This window comes from Myotis davidii, unplaced genomic scaffold (assembly GCF_000327345.1).
Source record: "Myotis davidii unplaced genomic scaffold, ASM32734v1 scaffold151, whole genome shotgun sequence".
NCBI classification, from domain to species: domain Eukaryota; kingdom Metazoa; phylum Chordata; class Mammalia; order Chiroptera; family Vespertilionidae; genus Myotis; species Myotis davidii.
The window spans coordinates 605,843-623,586 of record NW_006285248.1 but is presented as its reverse complement, the minus strand read 5'-3'; the positions used below and the strand labels follow the sequence as shown (position 1 = coordinate 623,586).

Here is a 17,744-nt window from a genome sequence, read left to right as displayed (position 1 = left end):
CGGGGAAAGAGAGGAACAACTGTAATAATCTGAACAATAAATATTTAATTTTTAAAAAATTAATATAATATAAAATAAATAAAAAAAGATATATATGTTTAAAAATAATGTTTATGATTTTTAATTTTATACTTTTAGCCATATGTTTTATAGGACTCCATATATTGTTGTTTCTTTAAAACAAGTGTGTAAGTTAGAAAGTGGCAATACAATCTGAACAATAAATATTTAATTTTTAAAAAATTAAAATAAAATAAAATAAATAAAAAAAGATATATATGTTTAAAAATAATGTTTATGATTTTTAATTTTATACTTTTAGCCATATGTTTTATAGGACTCCATATATTGTTGTTTCTTTAAAACAAGTGTGTAAGTTAGAAACAGTGGCAATAAATTCAAGTGGTAGGATATCCTATTCATTTTTATATTTAACAAACATTTACCGAGCACCTATCAGAAAGAATTTAAGGAATGTAATACATTTAAAATAAACACATGAGGAAAACTGGACAACACAGATGTTTGAAGTAGCTGCTAGCTAGATTTTGTTTTTTAAACTGAAAGCTCTTCAATAGCTGTAATCATAAATATTATTACACTGACTCAACTGTAGTGTCCGATCCACTAGAAGTTTACCTTCTATCAAAACAGTATGTTGTGAAAGTTGTGATAAAATATGATGAGTAACCTAGGGTGTTAATGTATTACTTAAAAGAACTTATAAAAATGCCATAATTTGTTTATCTTTGTTGCCCTAGGGCTAGTTCAGTGCCTGGCACCTAGAAGTCCTAAATAAATGTCTGCTAAATTAGTGGTTAGGTGCTGGAACACAAAGACACTAGGAAACAAAGGCTAACCCTAACCCTGGGGACTGATGATGGCAAACCCACAGACACTCCTCTTGTTCAAAGGTAGGCAGCCTGTCTAGCTGCCTATGGAAGTCTAATCACCAGCTCCCCAGAATTATGCTGTCCCCTCTCTTCCTGCTGGGGCTTGTCCCATTACCTGCTGTCTCACACCTAATAAGGTTCAGGATGGGTTAACTGCCAGCCCATGATTTGTGAGTCCCTTAAAGACACAAGGGGTCTCCTGGTGAAAGGCTACCTACAGCAAGCTTTTAAGCTTCGCAGTTCACGTAAGTCCAAGTGAAGAGGTTTTAGTATAGAAGAGAGCTCCAGATGTACGCCAGCCACTGTTCACATGGGAAGCTGGGGTAGTCCTGGTAAAATAATAGCGCTCTTTGGCATCGTCTGGGCTTACCTCTTTGGTAATACAAGGAAACTGCTCTGCCAAATCATGGAACTTCATGGCATTCTCTGTTTGCTTAAGATCCCTGTAACACTAGAAATGGAGAAGAACCAATGTCAAAGGCAATCATCTTTTATGTAATGGAGTCAAAGTGATATTAAAACAGCCGTTTTCATTACCTTGGAAAGGTACATGTAATTGGACTTCGAAAAACCAGGGTGTAGCTCTTCAGCCTGATTTTCAGAGAAAACAGAAAAGAGAAAAACAGGGTGATATTCAAGCAACAAAAACCACCAGTGGAGAGGACATACTTCAATAAATCAAATATTAACCAAATTGATTCAAACTGCCCTAAGAATTTAGGTTGGTTGTATCTCATCTGAGTCCCTTTATTGGTTTCAAAGTATCCTTTGGGTGCAAAATAGCTTTTTAGCTTATTCATTACAATGAAATTATTATCATGGTCATAAAGCTTACAAAGCAATGGGATCCTTTAAGGTTTGGGGATTTCTTTGTAGAACCATATCCCCACTTCTTCTCTATCCTTTCTCTCTTTTTTTCCTTTAGAGAACAAAAATAACCGGTCATGTACTCCCAACCAACTGAGCCACCAGCAAGCATTCTAGGTAGCCACTAGCCACTGTTCAGAAAGTGCAATGAAATCTAGTTCTCATTTTAGACTATATGATCTCTAATTCCCTCTCAGTTCTATAAGATTAATCCTTGAAGCACACCCTGCCCCCCGCCCCCCAAAAATCAGCAGGTACAATATGTTGGACAATATCAGGTTCAAAGCCTGATTTTGTCTGTATTGTTACAAATCTGAAATCATAGGTGGTGGGGGGGGGTGTAAATACCTTAGTACCTATAAGAATCAATAATTAGTTCTAGACAAAGGTGAGGGGATTAGCACAACAGGAAGTCGGTTATATATGTGGGTATATTACATAGTTACATGTGCACGCACACACAGTACTGCTTAGAGTTTTATTCGTATAGCAATTATACATTTTAAGACACCAGTGAAAATACTGATTTGGTTTGATGCCCCAAAAATGTTTCATAGACTTGTCTACAACTTATGGAATGACTTTTAAAATAATTTCCTTTTGGCATCTTTTGGTTCTTTAAGATTAAACTGTGTCTACATTAGGCTAATCGGGAGTATTTGAGACCAAGTCTAATAATCAGGGCATAAATTCTTTTAAACATATCCCCATGACGTGAAGAGTTGCTCTTGGATTTGGTAGTAAGGGCTGTTGTACCTGGGACCTGGGGCATAACCAGCTGCCGCTTGGATTTAAAACGTAACTCACATTATGAGAGGCTTAAAACAGAACTAGGATTCAAACTGTTAGAGATCTACACGAGGAGACAAGAGCAATTTCCGTGACAAGGAAAGGTAGGAAAGACTGACCCAAATAGAACTAAAATAATGGATAGACAAAATACACCTTAAGGAAATTTTGCAAAGCTTCTTGTATAGTTGAGGTTGGTATTTTTCCAAACAGAGTAGCAGCCATCTTTTTCTCAATCCAGCTCAGTTTCGAGACCTGTAAATGCAGAGCAACATCACTCTTAGAAAGTGTTCGCCTTTTGAATGGATAATCTCTTCCCAATTAGATGTTTATGTATGTAACAATGTACGTATATGCATATAATACATGTAAATACATATCCATAAATAACATGAGAGATATCAGCTTTATGGTATTAATATTTTACTTCCTTTTTCATAGTTCAAAAAACTCTGAACTCTGAAAGCATTGGCTACAAAACCAATTTGAAATACTTGAAAGATGAGTTCAAATTGGGGTGGGGGTAAAGAATAATGTTAACTTTGTGCATCTGATCCATGACCCTCAGATGATGGCAAAATGTTTCTTGGCATAGAGGTACTAGCGACAAGATCCTGCCTTTGCTTTCTTCCCACCTCCTCCATGCTGCTCACCTGACCCAGAGGGAAGCATCTCAGAAATTTAAACAGGTGGACAATTCTCAACCCCGAGGGAATGTAGAGTGAGGGCCCAATTTACATATTCACAATCCAGGGGACATTTTTAAACCAATAACCATCAAAGTTAAATTCCATATTACCTTTTGTTTTTTGTTTTCTTTTAAAACGTTTTCATTTTCCCCAAATATAAATATTAGATGTTTATTATAAAAGATTAAAAGAACTCAGAAATGAATACTTAAAAGGGTATTGATGCTCTTAATATTTTTTTTGTCTTCTTGTCCTTTTCATTACCAAAAGCGGTGGGTAAAAATTAATTACTATGTGGTGTCCTTAGTTACTTTCTGTGTGTTTTTATCTCTCCTTCATATTTTCCATCCTTTTGTTCCTCTGTTCTACATTCTAGGTAACATCTTCAGGTCTACCTTAGAGTTGTCTAATGCTCTCTTTAGTGGTACCCATCTACTGCTACAACTTTTCAATGAGTTTTCTTCTAATGCCAAATGATATACTTTACTGTAGTCCATGTTTCCACAATCTAAAGTCCTTTTAGAACTATTTCTGTTCTTTTGTTGTTTCTGTTGCTCTTCATTCCTGGTAGCTTATTTCCGGTGTACTGCATTGTTTTTGATGATGAACTCATTATCACTGGGCCTCTCTGCGAGAGATTTATAAGGCCTGTGTGAAGGCAGACTCCTCTGCAGAGGATTAGCATGAGCTTCTGCCATTTGTCTATGGCATGAACATCAGATTTCATTTTTGCATTAAAATTTCCTTCCTGGGTTTTTGAAGCCTAAACAAATAATATACATTCAAGTTCCAGACTCATGTGAGGTTAGGTCAATAGTTTTTAAACTATAGAAGAGTCTCCTACCTTTAAGAAGACTCAGATTCTTAACACCTAAATCTGGAATAATAAAAACTGCTTATAAGAGATTATTTGAGAAAATTATTATTATTAGAGCCATTATAGGATTATTTGAGATAAGAAATGTAAGGCATAAAATGCATATCTGCTGTGTAGCAGGTGTTCAATAAAAGCAAGCTTCCTTCTTCATCCCTAATCCTCTTCAAGCCTCATTTTAAAAGTTTCCTTTCTTGCTTACCTGAATTTTCTCATTCAGAAATAGCATTTATCTTCATGGTAATTTTTCCTGCATTTCTTAAGTATTATTTTCACATTCTGTTAATTTTCCACAAACTAATGTCATTTAAGTCACTTGGTCTTAGACTTAGCAGCTGCCTTTATTTCTATATGTCTTGTGTCCCTTTCTAAATTAAGGTTTTGAACAAAAGGACAGTGCTTTATCTATCTTCTGGCAGTGAGCACATAATTTATACTCAATCAACTCTGAATGAAAAACATGCTCCCAAACAACAGAGAGTAGTGCACCAACACCCCCCAAGAGAGCACAGAGGGAGATAGTGTGCCTGCTACAAGGGGAAACAGAAAAGCAGTAAAGGAAGAAAATTTACATATTATTTAAAATAAATATATAAAATGTAAATATAAAACAAAAATATAAGTTATAAAACATAAATTTATAAACTCCAAGTTTGTAATGTTTCTATCTATTTCCCTATAGAGGCACTAGGTAAAACAATAAAAGAATAAATAAGTCACTAAAAATATATCATACAATCAGAATATATTCAAATAAGATTTATAAATAAAAACTTACAGCATAACAGTATCTTCCATTGAGGTAATACAAAAAGGGTTCTGCAGGTAATAATTGGATTGCTTTATCTAGATGTTCCTGAAAGAAAATCCCAAAGAAATATCATCTCCCAAGGTTTCAAGGTAACATTGGATGGAACTGTGACTAGTAAATTCAAAGAAGCTTTACAATGTTGTTTCATCTTCCTCCTCAATCCCTATCATTAACACAACTCATTATTATCAATAATTCATTACCAAACATGATTGCTCAGAATTAGAACCAGAACTGTGACTATGATTTAATAAGACTACAGATACGTTAAAGCCAAAATCTCTCTCTTTATAAAAGGCTAATATGCAAAGTGTCCCCTCGGGAGTTCGACTAGGAGAATGGGAGTTTGATGGCTCGCATGACGTGTGCTGACCACCAGAGAGTGGCGTGAAACATGGCGGGCAACTAGTAGCAGCAGCAGCAGCAGCAGTGGGACTGAGGAAGCAAGGGAAGGAGGAGGCGGGGAGGCAGGGAGGCAAGGGAACCTGATCAGCCCTGATCACCGGCCAGGCCTAGGTACCCTACCCGTGCACAAATTTCGTACACTGGGCCTCTAGTGTCACTATAAAAACAGAAAATACCTAGTCACATTATTATCTGCCTATGAGCTTTTGATTTAGAGGCAAGCTTACAAATATCAAATGATGAGGGTGCAATGGAGGAAAAAATAGCAGAACTGGATGGGAGAGGAATCTACTCCACTGACATCATCAAATGGTTACAGGGGGTTAAAGAACAAAGAACTTTCTGCCCATCACTATAATTACTGAAACTGAGGGGTTATTTATTGAGCTATGACAACTACAGGCACATGATACATGACGTGTATTACATTACTTATTTTATTCATCTACCATGGTCATTTTAAAGGTGAGATTGGATTCTACTCTACCTGCAAATCGATATGCAGAAAATGTTAACTAATTAGTCCAGTCATGCTTACAGTATTGGTGAGCTCATGGCCAACAGGCTAATTCTCTATCTTTGAAAAAATTATACTTGTCTACTATGTGACTTTTTTAAGATCTAGAATAATAATAATCTCTAATCACCCAAACAGTTTGATTCCTTTTGGCACAGTACTATTTGAAGAATGTCATTTCATTTTATTTAAATAAAAAGGATGAATTCGTAGAGGTTAATTTGTTGAATAATTTCATTTAGACATGTTAATGGAACATATAGCTACATTAACCCCTTCCCCGGCAGAAACGTGTATACACGTTTTCACAAAATGTTCTTTTTCAGTCGTCGACAAGTATACTAAGAAAATATGGTAAAAAAATATGGTTTATAGGAAGACGAGTTACAAACTGTTTTCATAACCAGCATCAAAAATACTATATAGAACCAAAATAAAAAAATTAGTCTGAAAAAGAAACGTTTTTAACAAAAAAATTGTTGGGGAAGGGGTTAAAACATTTTTGCCCCGCCCTGGCCCAAAACATTTTTTATATCAAGAAATACCTTGAAGCAATATCCATAGTTGACTTTGTTTTGTAAGCCCTCAAACTCAGATACATAGCCACACAAAACCGCATACCTGAAAAAAGTAAAAACAGTGGATATTGTGTGAACTTATTCAAATACCATCAAATATAACAGTTAAAAAATGTCTTTGGCCCAGCTGGTGTGGCTCAGTGGTTGAGCGTCAACTTATGCTCCAGGAGGTCATGGTTTGATTCCCAATCAGGGCATATGCCCAGGTTTCAGGCTCAATCCCTGGTGTGGGGTGCGCAGGAGACAGCCAATCAGTGATTCTCTCTCATTATTGATATTTCTATCTTTCTCTCCCTCTCCCTTCCTTCTGAAATCAATAAAAAGTATATCTCTAAAAATGTCTTTGAAGTAGTCATTAATATTTAACAAAAGTATTCATGTGGATGCGAGGGCCTTGAAAACAATGAATACTTGACATGAATGTGAGACCAGTTTCCTCATCTATAACTGAGGACACCACCACCATCTATCTCATATGCATGCTGTGAGGGTAGATACCCAAAACATGTAATTGCTTGGAATACTGCCTGGCATATAGTGAGTTTCAAGAAATGTTAGCTGCCACTATCAACATCATCAACATTAAAGTCACAAAGAGGCTCTCAGAAAAAAAATCTAATCATGAAAGCATTAAACTGAAAAATACATTGGATCAACAAACCCCTGCTTCTTCTTTAAAAATAAAAATTAAAATGTCATGGCCTCCTTTAATGTCATTTCAAGATAAAAATAAGTATGATAACTCAAACTAAATGAAGTCAAAGGTAATTGTAGAATATGCTTTTTCAAAAAATTTCCCATGTCCTTCTACCCTTCCTTGGAAACACTGCATTACTAGAACAGAGCAGCCCGTGGACTGTTTACTTTTTTTCCCAATGGGAACATAAAATTTACATAAATAATTACTTGACTATAAATTAAATATGATGTCTGTTCAGCAATTTGCTTACTCTAAAAATAGGGGATATATTACTTTTCACATTCAGAGTGCTTCTGTCTGTGCAAAAGTCTTTGGAGTATTTACTTCAGAGTGTTCCTGTCTTAGGCAAAATATTCCTTTACCTAAGCATTTCAAGAGGAGGTGTTAATTTTCACTTGCATCATTCTAACTGAAACGAAAAAGGGAATTCTGGGTGTTATTGAACTCTGTTGTTTCTGTGGATAAGCATAACTTTCAAGTATGGATATGAAGTGAACAATTTTCTTATTTTGGAACAGTAACACTGTTTCGGGACACAAAAGATCACATAGTTCACATAACTTAGGCACAACCAATGAAATGACCACTTCTCAATTATGATTTTTTGACTTCCTACCTTCCCAGTTTCTACATCATCAATGGAATCTGCGACTGTAGAAGCAAGAATGATGACTAAGTCAACCTACTAAAAATGATGTGAACACTTACTAGATGAGCAGATACATACTACTACTTGCAAATTGTCAAATCAGAGTGCATTTCACATACATCTCTGCAGCCACCAGAGAATTTATGATGAGATGACAGGAGAAAGACTCTTGAGCTCATCGGTGGTAGCCACTACCGTCCCTTCGATACTCTTTTTTTAAAAATATATATTTTATTGATTTTACAGAGAAGAAGGGAGAGGGATAGAGAGTTAGAAACATCGATCAGCTGCCTCCTACACACCTCCTACTGGGGATGTGCCCTTGATTGGAATCGGACCTGGGACCTTTCAGTCTGCAGGCCGACGCTCTATTCACTGAGCCAAACGGGTTAGGGCCCTTCCATGCTCTTTTGAAATGCTCTCTGTTCTGTCATTCCTCCCAGAGAGTTCCAGAATGTGGAGTAAAGTCCCACACAACTGCGTATCCAAACTCCTCACTTTTGTTATGGGTGTTGTAACTTATTTGGACTTTTTAAAAAATAAACTTTTATTTCAAAGTAGCTTGTGATGTTCAAGAAAGGTGCAAAGACAGCACAGAGTTCTCATGTACCCATATCCAATTTTCTCTATTGTTTTCATCTTACATTACTAGACTATATTTATCACACCTGTATCAATATTGACCTCCAATATTGATACATCTTCACAATGAACCAACATTAACAAATTATTAACTAAATTCCACTTTATTCAAATTTTCATCTGTTTGTCCCTTATGTTCTTAAATTTTGACACTTTCTCCCCTTCCTTCCTTCCATATTATTCCTATTAGTTAACACCTTGTTCTGTAGCTTTTAATGTGAAAATCTTCTTACTACTGTTATCCACCATATGCCCTGTTCCACCTAATTTGTGCTATTTTCTAATTTGTATAAGAATGCCTTCTGTATCTTTCCCCACTGACAAAACTACTAACCACGCTAGTGTTTAAGACATAGACCTGGAACTCTAGAATCATCTCTAGATTGACGAGGATATTGACAATCGCTATTCTGTGGAATAATGAGGCCCAAACCCTCCTGTCAGCATGGACAGTGCAGAAGCTTGCCCACATTTCTACATCTTGTTCACAAGAATTTTAGGAGTGAACTTGCCTTAACGCCTTGCTTAAATCCAGATATACTGGCTCCATTTCCCTATTCTATCTACTAGCAAAGAAAAAAAAAAAGACCATGTCACATTTTAAGAAAATCTATGTTGGGTCTATTTGAACGTCCCTATCCAGAGATTCAGAGAACAGCCCAACTAACCATCAGGGCTGGAATTAAAGGAAAAGAATCTATGTTCACCGACCTACAGTGGTGGAGTCAACCTTCTAATTTCTGAAAATGAGAACTACTTAATGCACATGTGGTAGTTCTAGGCTTTTATAGTGCTCTCAGCACATTCTCTCCAAGTTACTCTTAAGAAAAAAAGCATACGATTTATGAAATCATTACATGAAATATGTACATTTTCCCTTATAAATAATCTGTCACTAGAGTCTTATATTTTTTATAATCCCTTCTGAAGCCTGCTTCTTTAAAGTCTAAAGTACTATGTATCTGCGTACATATCATAAATTCACAACACACCTGACCACTTTTCCCAAAGGATCAGCACTGCTTTTCTGGCGATCAGTTCCACCTATGTCTCTGGGTGGGTGCTGTTGTTTTTTACATTGTTCAGCATTAAAAATGTAACTTAAGTTTTTACTTCCTAAACTCTCAAGCCATGGGAACTCCGAAGAAAGTTAACTCACAACATGGTCTATTGCCTCCACCTAGAGGTCATTCTAACTACACGCATCTTGACAAAAATTCTGTATTTTATTGGCATTGATATGTAATATATCTTTAATAAATCGACAAACATTTTCAACAACTACTAAAACAACTCCGTTCATTGTCCTGCAGCACTTCTGCGTGAGCATGAATGCTATTTATACTGGACAAAAGCAGAGGGAGAATAATGTGATAGAATACTGAGTATTTAAGAACATAAGCTCTGCCTTTGTTTTTCCATTTGTTGTGTGAGCCTTGGATATTAATCTACTCATCAACACACACACAGCCTTGCTTACCTCATCTCTAAAAATGAAAACAAGTTGTTCTGTGAATCACATGCTCCGAGGCATGTGGATATAATTTGTGAACAGTAGAGCACAACAAATATGTAAGACATAAATTATAATTAAGGTCAGGCCAATTTGGCTAACAAACTGCAAATCCATTGGTGGTTTTAGTCTCTTGGTTCCAGAACAGAAAGCTTGTGTAGCCTTAAAGTTACAAAGCAATTTCATTCTGGAAAAGATGAAGATGAAAAACAAGCCTTTAAAATAATATGGTTTTTCAGTTATTCCCTCAGTGTTAGTCTTTTACGATAATTATTCCTAAGGATTTCGCCTTTTATTTCAAAGTGAAGGCTAATAAACCATCACATAGCCCTGTGAACCATGGGTCTGCAAACTTTCGTTGCAGGGCCAGCTAGCAACCATGTTTGACTCTGAGGTCAGAGCATCTCTGTTGCAACTATTCAACTTCACTCCATTTTGGTTAGAAGCACAGCATCATTTTAGCTTTTGTGTTGCTGTTTTTTTAAGTTATGTTAAATTAGTTTTAATTAGAATTTATCAAATTCAAAGCCACTGGACTTGGTAGATTCACTTATGAAATCTTCAGTAAAAGTTCACCTTAAATGTTTTTAAAATATACACAATGAAAAATACCTGAGAATAAACAGAACAAGAACAGTTACTGTTATCTACTAAGTAGGTTTTTCAGATATGTGACAGACAGGTTAAATAAGTCAATCATGTTTTTACATTTCATTGTAACTCACAGAGGCATGTTAGAACTTGAAGGCTGCATAAATTCTATGTACTTACCACAGATGACAGTGTCCATTCATGGGGGCTCTAGTAACAGCTTTTTCACCTAAAGTCTTTCCTGAAAGATAAACGGACTTACAATAAGTACCTTCATGTGAGTTGGTGGAGGGTAGATTATTGAATTAAACTACTGGTTTCCAAAGTATGGTCCCAAGACCAGAAGCTTCACTTGGAAACTTGCTAGAAAGCAAAAGTTTTGACCACAGGCGAGTGTTTAAAATTGATGACTCTCAGAACATTTAACACTGATATACTTTAATTTTCTCGTAGATATAAAAAAATCAGTTTGTTCCCTGTGGTTAAATTTTTATTTACCTTCAAGTTAATAACTCTCTTGTCTACATTTTGTCTATGGCCTACACTATGAATTGCTGTGGAAAAACTGTCCCCATAAAGCGGGTGATGAATATGTGAAGAACAAGAGGAGGCTTCCTCCCACCCTCCTCCCACTGAGACAGAATTATGGCGCAGGGGTCAACTGGCAAGGAAAACTATGGTGCAAGAAAAGTAATGGCCGGAAGTTTGAAAATATTTCCTTCTTGGAAATAAAAAGGACAGAAAGAGAGACTGGAAAGAGGTCTGGAGTGCCCTGCTGCTTCTTCCTCTTGCTGTCTTAGACAAGGACAGCTTGGGAAAGAGAGGAGTTGGGAATGCACGAATTAAAGAAGTTTCACATCAAATTATTGCCCTGAAGGTCGTCATGGAGTTGGCAGTTAAGGAGCGTTTTGCTGGAAAGGGTTTTGCTCTGCAGTGCGAGTCAAGGGGACATGCGTATGTATAGACAGCTTGACATTCTGGCTGGTTTTCTTTCATTGCTATTATTATGGAAAAGTTCAAAAATATGCAAAAGAGTATAGAGGACAGTAAAAAGAACCACCATGTACTTATTACTCAGCTAAAACAATGATCAGCTCAAGGCTAATCTTGTTTTATTAAGATCAATTTTGAAAAAACATTAAAGTCTCAGTAGTTATTTCTTTGTGGCACCCAGAGTTCTACGTTATAGGAAGTAAGAACATTATTTTAATTGCAGTGAAACACTATTGCCTTCTGCCTGTTACTGGTTCTTGAAAACTACCACTTCACGTCTCTTCTGAGGTTTTATAAACATTAAAAGCTAAAATCTGAGTTTTTTAGTCGCCTATTCTATTATGCTTACGTTTGTTTGTTTTTTGTCCTAAAAAATTTTTTCCTGTTATTAGACTATGTGTATTTTTTTAGTACCAGGATATACTGAAATAGAATAAACGTATGAGTTTAGCTTAGATAATTCAGCTTTAATTAAAATTCATTAGTGTTTTATTATTGCCAACAATTGTCACTTGAGGATAATCAATCTTTACAAAATACTTACCGATATTAGCATAATGTTTCTTTTCTTCTGTATTTGTAGATAGGTCATACATGTCTCCATAAGCACGAGCTAACCGCCAAATAAACTCTATTTCATCTCTAAACTGAAAAGAGAGACCTGCATATTAGATTAATTCACTCACTTGACCAGACTCTAAATGTTTTCCACTGTAACATCAAAAAGATTAGGTAGGTAAGCTGGTATTTATAGATGACTGAATCTATTCCTGTGCATATAACATTTTCAATTAAAATATTCCTGGCTACAGAATGTGATTTAATATAGTGTTACATATGGAACTGAAAACTAATTAATACTATCCAGGCACTAGCTCCCACCTACGTAGAAGAGAGAACTGACAAGTGCCAGAATCCATACATCCCTCTGGGTTGTAGTATCTTCTCATTTACTTTCTAAGTTATTGACTATTGATATGATGCTTCAAGGGACATTTCAGATAATATTAGATACTACAGATCACATATGCTCAAAAGAGCAGTATTTTTTTTAAACCTAAATTACTTAAATATAATCCTGGAGATTTAAAAACTTTTAGACAATGTGTTTAGAGTTGCTAGATCCTCAAAGATTAGGCTTGTTCATTGGAAAGAGATTTCTTGCTCCGTGAGATACTGCAAACCCTTATTTGGTGGTGGTGGTGGTGGTGACAATGGCAGGAATGGGCTTTCCCAATTAAGCCCAACATTAAACACTGGAAACTGACCGCTGGTAGAAGTAGATTAAAACACTGATGGTGTTGCCCTGGGTGGCTCGGTTGGTTGGAGCGTTGTCCTATACCCCAAAAAGGTTGCAGATTCGATTCCCAATCAGGGCATATACCTAGGTTAGGTTGAGGGTTTGATCCCCGGTTGGGATGCTTACCAACTGATGTTTCTCACATTGATGCTTCTTTCTCTCTCCCTTTCTCTCTAAAATCAATACACATATTCTCGGGTGAGGATTAAAAAAAATACTAATGGCTGTTACATGAATAACTCTAAGTTAGAAAACTTAAAATGTAGCTCTCCTCTCAAGAGTAGCAGTGTGCCTTGTTATTTACATTATCAAATAGTTATTAAATATAATAAATTAACAAAAATCCAAGTAAATCTGTATACTCATATCTCTGGTTTTCATCTTAGAACCTAAGAAAGTCGTATATATTCTTTTTAAAACTATATATATTTTAATCCTCACCTGAAGATATGTTTATTTTATTTATATGTTTTTATTGATTTCAGAGAGGAAGGGTGAGAGAGAGAGAAATATCCACAGATGACAATGTCCATTCATGTGGGCTCTAGTAACAGGTACGATAAGATGAGAGAGAATCACTGATTGGCTGCCTTCTCTGCACGCCCCCTACTGGGGATCAAGCCTGCAACCCAGGCATGTGTCCTTGACCGGAATTGAACCTGGGACCCTTTAGTCCGCAGGCTGATGCTCTGTCCACCAAGCCAAATCAGCTAGGACTATTTATTGATTTTAGAGCAAGGAAGGGGGGAGAGAAAGAGAAGAAAACATTGACGTGAGAGAGAAACATGGATTTGTTGCCTCTCACACAGACCTCAACCAGGGACCAGACCCACAACCTAGGCACGTGCCCTGAGTAGGAATCAAACTCATGACCTTTTGGTGCAAGGGTGCATGTGCCAACCAACTGAGCCACATCACACAGGGCTCTTATATATACTTTTTAAAAATATATATATATCTTATTGATTTTTTACAGAGAGGAAGGGAGAGGGATAGAGAGTCAGAAACATCAATGAGAGAGAAACACTGATCAGCTGCCTCCTGCACACTCCCCACTGGGGATGTGCCCGCAACCAAGGTACATGCCCTTGACCGGAATCGAATCTGGGACCCTTGAGTCCGCAGGCTGATGCTCTATCCACTGAGCCAAACCAATGAGGGCTCTTATATATACTTTTTAAAAATTTTAGTCATATTAGAGAAAAATTTTGTATCCGTCATTTATCTTTTGTAAACTGTAACACAATTGTAATGGGCATTATATGAATAGAATCATAGATTAAGTAAAAATTAAAGCTATACAAACTCGTTAACATATAGATCTTACCTTTTCTTTGTGGTCACAAAGTAGTTCAAAACTTTCCATCTTTTTAGACTCATCCATACGTAAGTTATCTGCCTTCTGAAGAAGGGCATCTAAATTTAATTCCTCAACAGAGTTGTTAAGTGCTTTACGGACTGGAAAACTCTGTTCTTCTGTATCAGTACTAGCTGTAATATACCTAAAATTGCAGAAATTATATCAACTCTTAAAAGTTATACTCCAATAGCCAGAGCGATCCTTTTAAAACGCAAGTCAAATCGTTCCACTTTTATGCTGAAACCCTGTTATGGTGCCCCCTTCACTCGGAGAAAAAATTTAAGTCCTCACAAGCGTCTACAAGGCCCTACATTTGTCTCCCAGCCACATCACCTCCCTGATGTTGGCTCCATACCACTCTTATCAGTCATTCAGCGCCACACTGGCTGCCTCGCTGCTCCTTAAACATGCTAGTCATACTCCGACCTCAGGACCTCTGCTTGCTCTCCCCTCCTTCAAGTCTCAGCTCCATTATCATCTTCTCAAATGTGGCCCATCCAGACCACTCTATTTAATGCTGCAACCTCCACGCTCCAGCCCACTCACATTCTCTTCATGGCCAATCTCTCTTAGCTTGGCATTTCTTTTCTGTAGTATCATCTTCTAATACACTATATTATTTACTAATCTACTACAGATGCTACTTTTTATCAGTATCACCCCCACTAGATTGCATGCTCCCTGACAACAGGATTCTTTGTTTTATTAACCGATGTATCAAGTGCCTAAAACAGCATCTGACATATAGTAGGTATGCACTGAATATTGTTGAATGTATGATACACTGTTGTAGGAACTCAGTAGGCATTCAAATACACACACACACACACACACACACACATTTACAGTTCAAGATAATGTTCTCACTCTCAACTTAGGTTTTTACAAATTCATGCTACCTTCCACATTTCCCTTTTTTGGTGGCATACAAAAACAATTTGTTTTCATTTATTCAAGCCCTGTCCTATTCTAAAAAGATTTTAAGGCGGTATGTAAGGATACATAACATATAAGAGAACTAATTAGAAGTAGTAAAAAAAAGATAAAACCAAGGCCAAATGTGAGGTCAATAAAAACAATACATATATTTTAAATATCTACATCCTTGCTACAAGGGACACAAATGTCTGTATCTTCCAGCAGCCATGCAGTCACAGGAGATATTAACAAAGATATAAATGAAACAAGTTTTTGAGAGAAGTGCAACCATTTCCAATATAAAATAAATTAATTTCAAAGTCCTTGTAACGAAGACACTATATGAAATGATATTCAACCTCTTCTACAACATAATTAATGGAAACTTCATTCTTCCAATTGCCCAAGTGAAAAAACATAGAATCATCCTTGACCTTCTTTTTCTCTCCTAAGCAATATCACCTGTTAGAAATTCCCTGTTGGTTCTATCTACAAAATACATCCAGAACATAGCCACTGAAAACTACTACACATTGAGAAAACTACAGCATGTTGAAAAAGCTTCAACACACATGAAGGCACAAATGGAAATCTCATGTTATCGGTTTGAAGACTTACTATTGTCAAGATGTCAATATTACCCAAAGATTCAGTGCAATCCTTCTCAAACTCCCAACAATGTCTTTTGTAAAGACAGAAAAATCCATCCTAGAATGCATATAGAAGATCCTGAGTAGCGAAAACAATCTTGGAAAAGAAGAACAAAGTTGGAGGTCTCATACGTCCTGATTTAAAAACTTATTACAAAGCTACAATGATCAAAACAGTGTGTACTGGCATAAAGTCAGACGTATACATCAATAGAATACAACAGAGCCCAGAAGTAGACCCTCACATATATGGTCAAATGATTTTTGACAAGACTATTTAATGGAGAAAAAAAGGGCCTCTTCAACAAATAGTGCTGGGGGGAGGGGGAGCCAAAGGCGGTGAGTAAAAAAATAAAAATAACATCTTAGCCCAATGACAAATATAAGGAACATTTTATTACGATAATTGAAAATAATGCAAGTTCCTTTCCTCTAAAAAGATTAATTCTATTCTAACTTAAGTATTTTTAATTGCCTATATACATTGTCCATTCATTATTTAGTCTGAAAAATATATTTATAAACTTTGTATAATATAATAGAAAAATATAAAAAATATTCACTCTTAAAAATAAAAATTTTAGAGATACTTTTTAAAATAAAAATTTTATTTGACAATTTAAAAATAAAAATGTTGGAAAAAACCTGAAATGTATTAACTTTAAAAAATAAAAATTACTAATATATACATTTTTTATTTCAGAGTTCTCTGAATTCCCAGACACATGCATGCATGAATGTGTATTAAAAGTATTTAGTTAAAGTATCTGGTTTCAGTAGTCTATATATTTCCATGATAATGTTTTTACATATAATTTTTGGTCCTTGTATTAGTAAAAACATCATCTGTCAGTGAAATGTGTGGCATGAGAAATATAATTAAGAAGTCTTATGTAAATGAAAATTTCTGAACTGATAAATATGGAAATATACAGGGTGGGACAAAAGTAGGTTTATAGGTGTGAGTATTATTATTTACTTGTATTATTTCTCATACGAACAACTATAAACCTACTTTTGCCCCGCCCTATATATATATTATATAGGAATACTATCTCCAATCATGAGACAAGGATAAAAGATGTTAAACTCTCAAACAATGTAATACATTTAGAAGACCTATATATCAAAGCGTGACGTTATTTTCAGACCACAAATGTATTACTGAGATTTAACAGATGTTATAATCAGGAGAACAAGAACTTAGGTATTTTTCAACAACAGCAATAGTTGAGCTTTTAGAAGCTACTTGAGTTTCACTTGGATTGTTCATGTTCTCACTATTTGATTGAAGATCAAAATACATAGAGCTTTCATAACAGGAAATTATACTTAGTTTACGAGTAGAGTAGTGTCTCCGGGATCTAAAAGCAAAATGTTCTGGGGAAGGTTTTAAAGTATTGAGGCTGCTTTTGTCTTCAGAATCAAAGTTAGCTCTACTTTCTTGACGCTGAAGGGTAACACTGCTCAGAAATCTGGGTCCTGTCAATCTATAAGTAGTAAATCTGTTAAATCTGTTAAATCCTCAGAAATCTGGGTCCTGTCAATCTATAAGTAGTAAATCTGTTAAAAGCCTGAAACACATGAATAATGTTTGACTTCCATATTCCAATATTATGAATGAACTATTTTTCAGAAAACACAGACATTAAAATTAAACATAAACTGCAATATAGCAATCTTTTTCAGAAAATGGAATGAAGCTTAGTAAGGGAGGAGGCTTCGGGGAAAACTGGAAAGTGATTTCTACAGACTATAGAGTACGCCTGGTAGGAAAACTTCCGATTTGAGCTGCCCTTCTAAGAGAGGATAAAATCTGAGGTGACCTTAAGTTAGGAATTTCAATAGGTGCAAATTTGTCTTCATCTTGAGATGACTGAGCAATATTTCCACCACCAAAGCAATCTGAGTGAACTTCAATTAGAACTGGGGTAAACCTCCTACTAGGTTTATAAAACGAAGCAAATGCAACATTAGGGGGAACAGAAGTGGCGCTTTCAGAGGT

The 17,744-nt window shown here is 35.9% G+C and overlaps 1 protein-coding gene across 1 annotated transcript in view; it reads right to left on the bottom strand.

Annotated features, from left to right (window-relative positions):
* RMDN2 (regulator of microtubule dynamics 2) overlaps positions 1–17,744 on the bottom strand; it is a 28,382-nt gene that overhangs the window by 2,672 nt on the left and 7,966 nt on the right. The window contains exons 2-9 of the mRNA XM_006755912.2: positions 14,139–14,313; positions 12,056–12,158; positions 10,699–10,759; positions 6,391–6,466; positions 4,891–4,968; positions 2,706–2,804; positions 1,431–1,484; positions 1,264–1,344 (exon numbers count right to left, since the gene is read on the bottom strand). Coding sequence (XP_006755975.2) covers positions 1,264–1,344; positions 1,431–1,484; positions 2,706–2,804; positions 4,891–4,968; positions 6,391–6,466; positions 10,699–10,759; positions 12,056–12,158; positions 14,139–14,313 — 727 coding nt within the window. The remainder of the gene's footprint in view (positions 1–1,263; positions 1,345–1,430; positions 1,485–2,705; positions 2,805–4,890; positions 4,969–6,390; positions 6,467–10,698; positions 10,760–12,055; positions 12,159–14,138; positions 14,314–17,744) is intronic.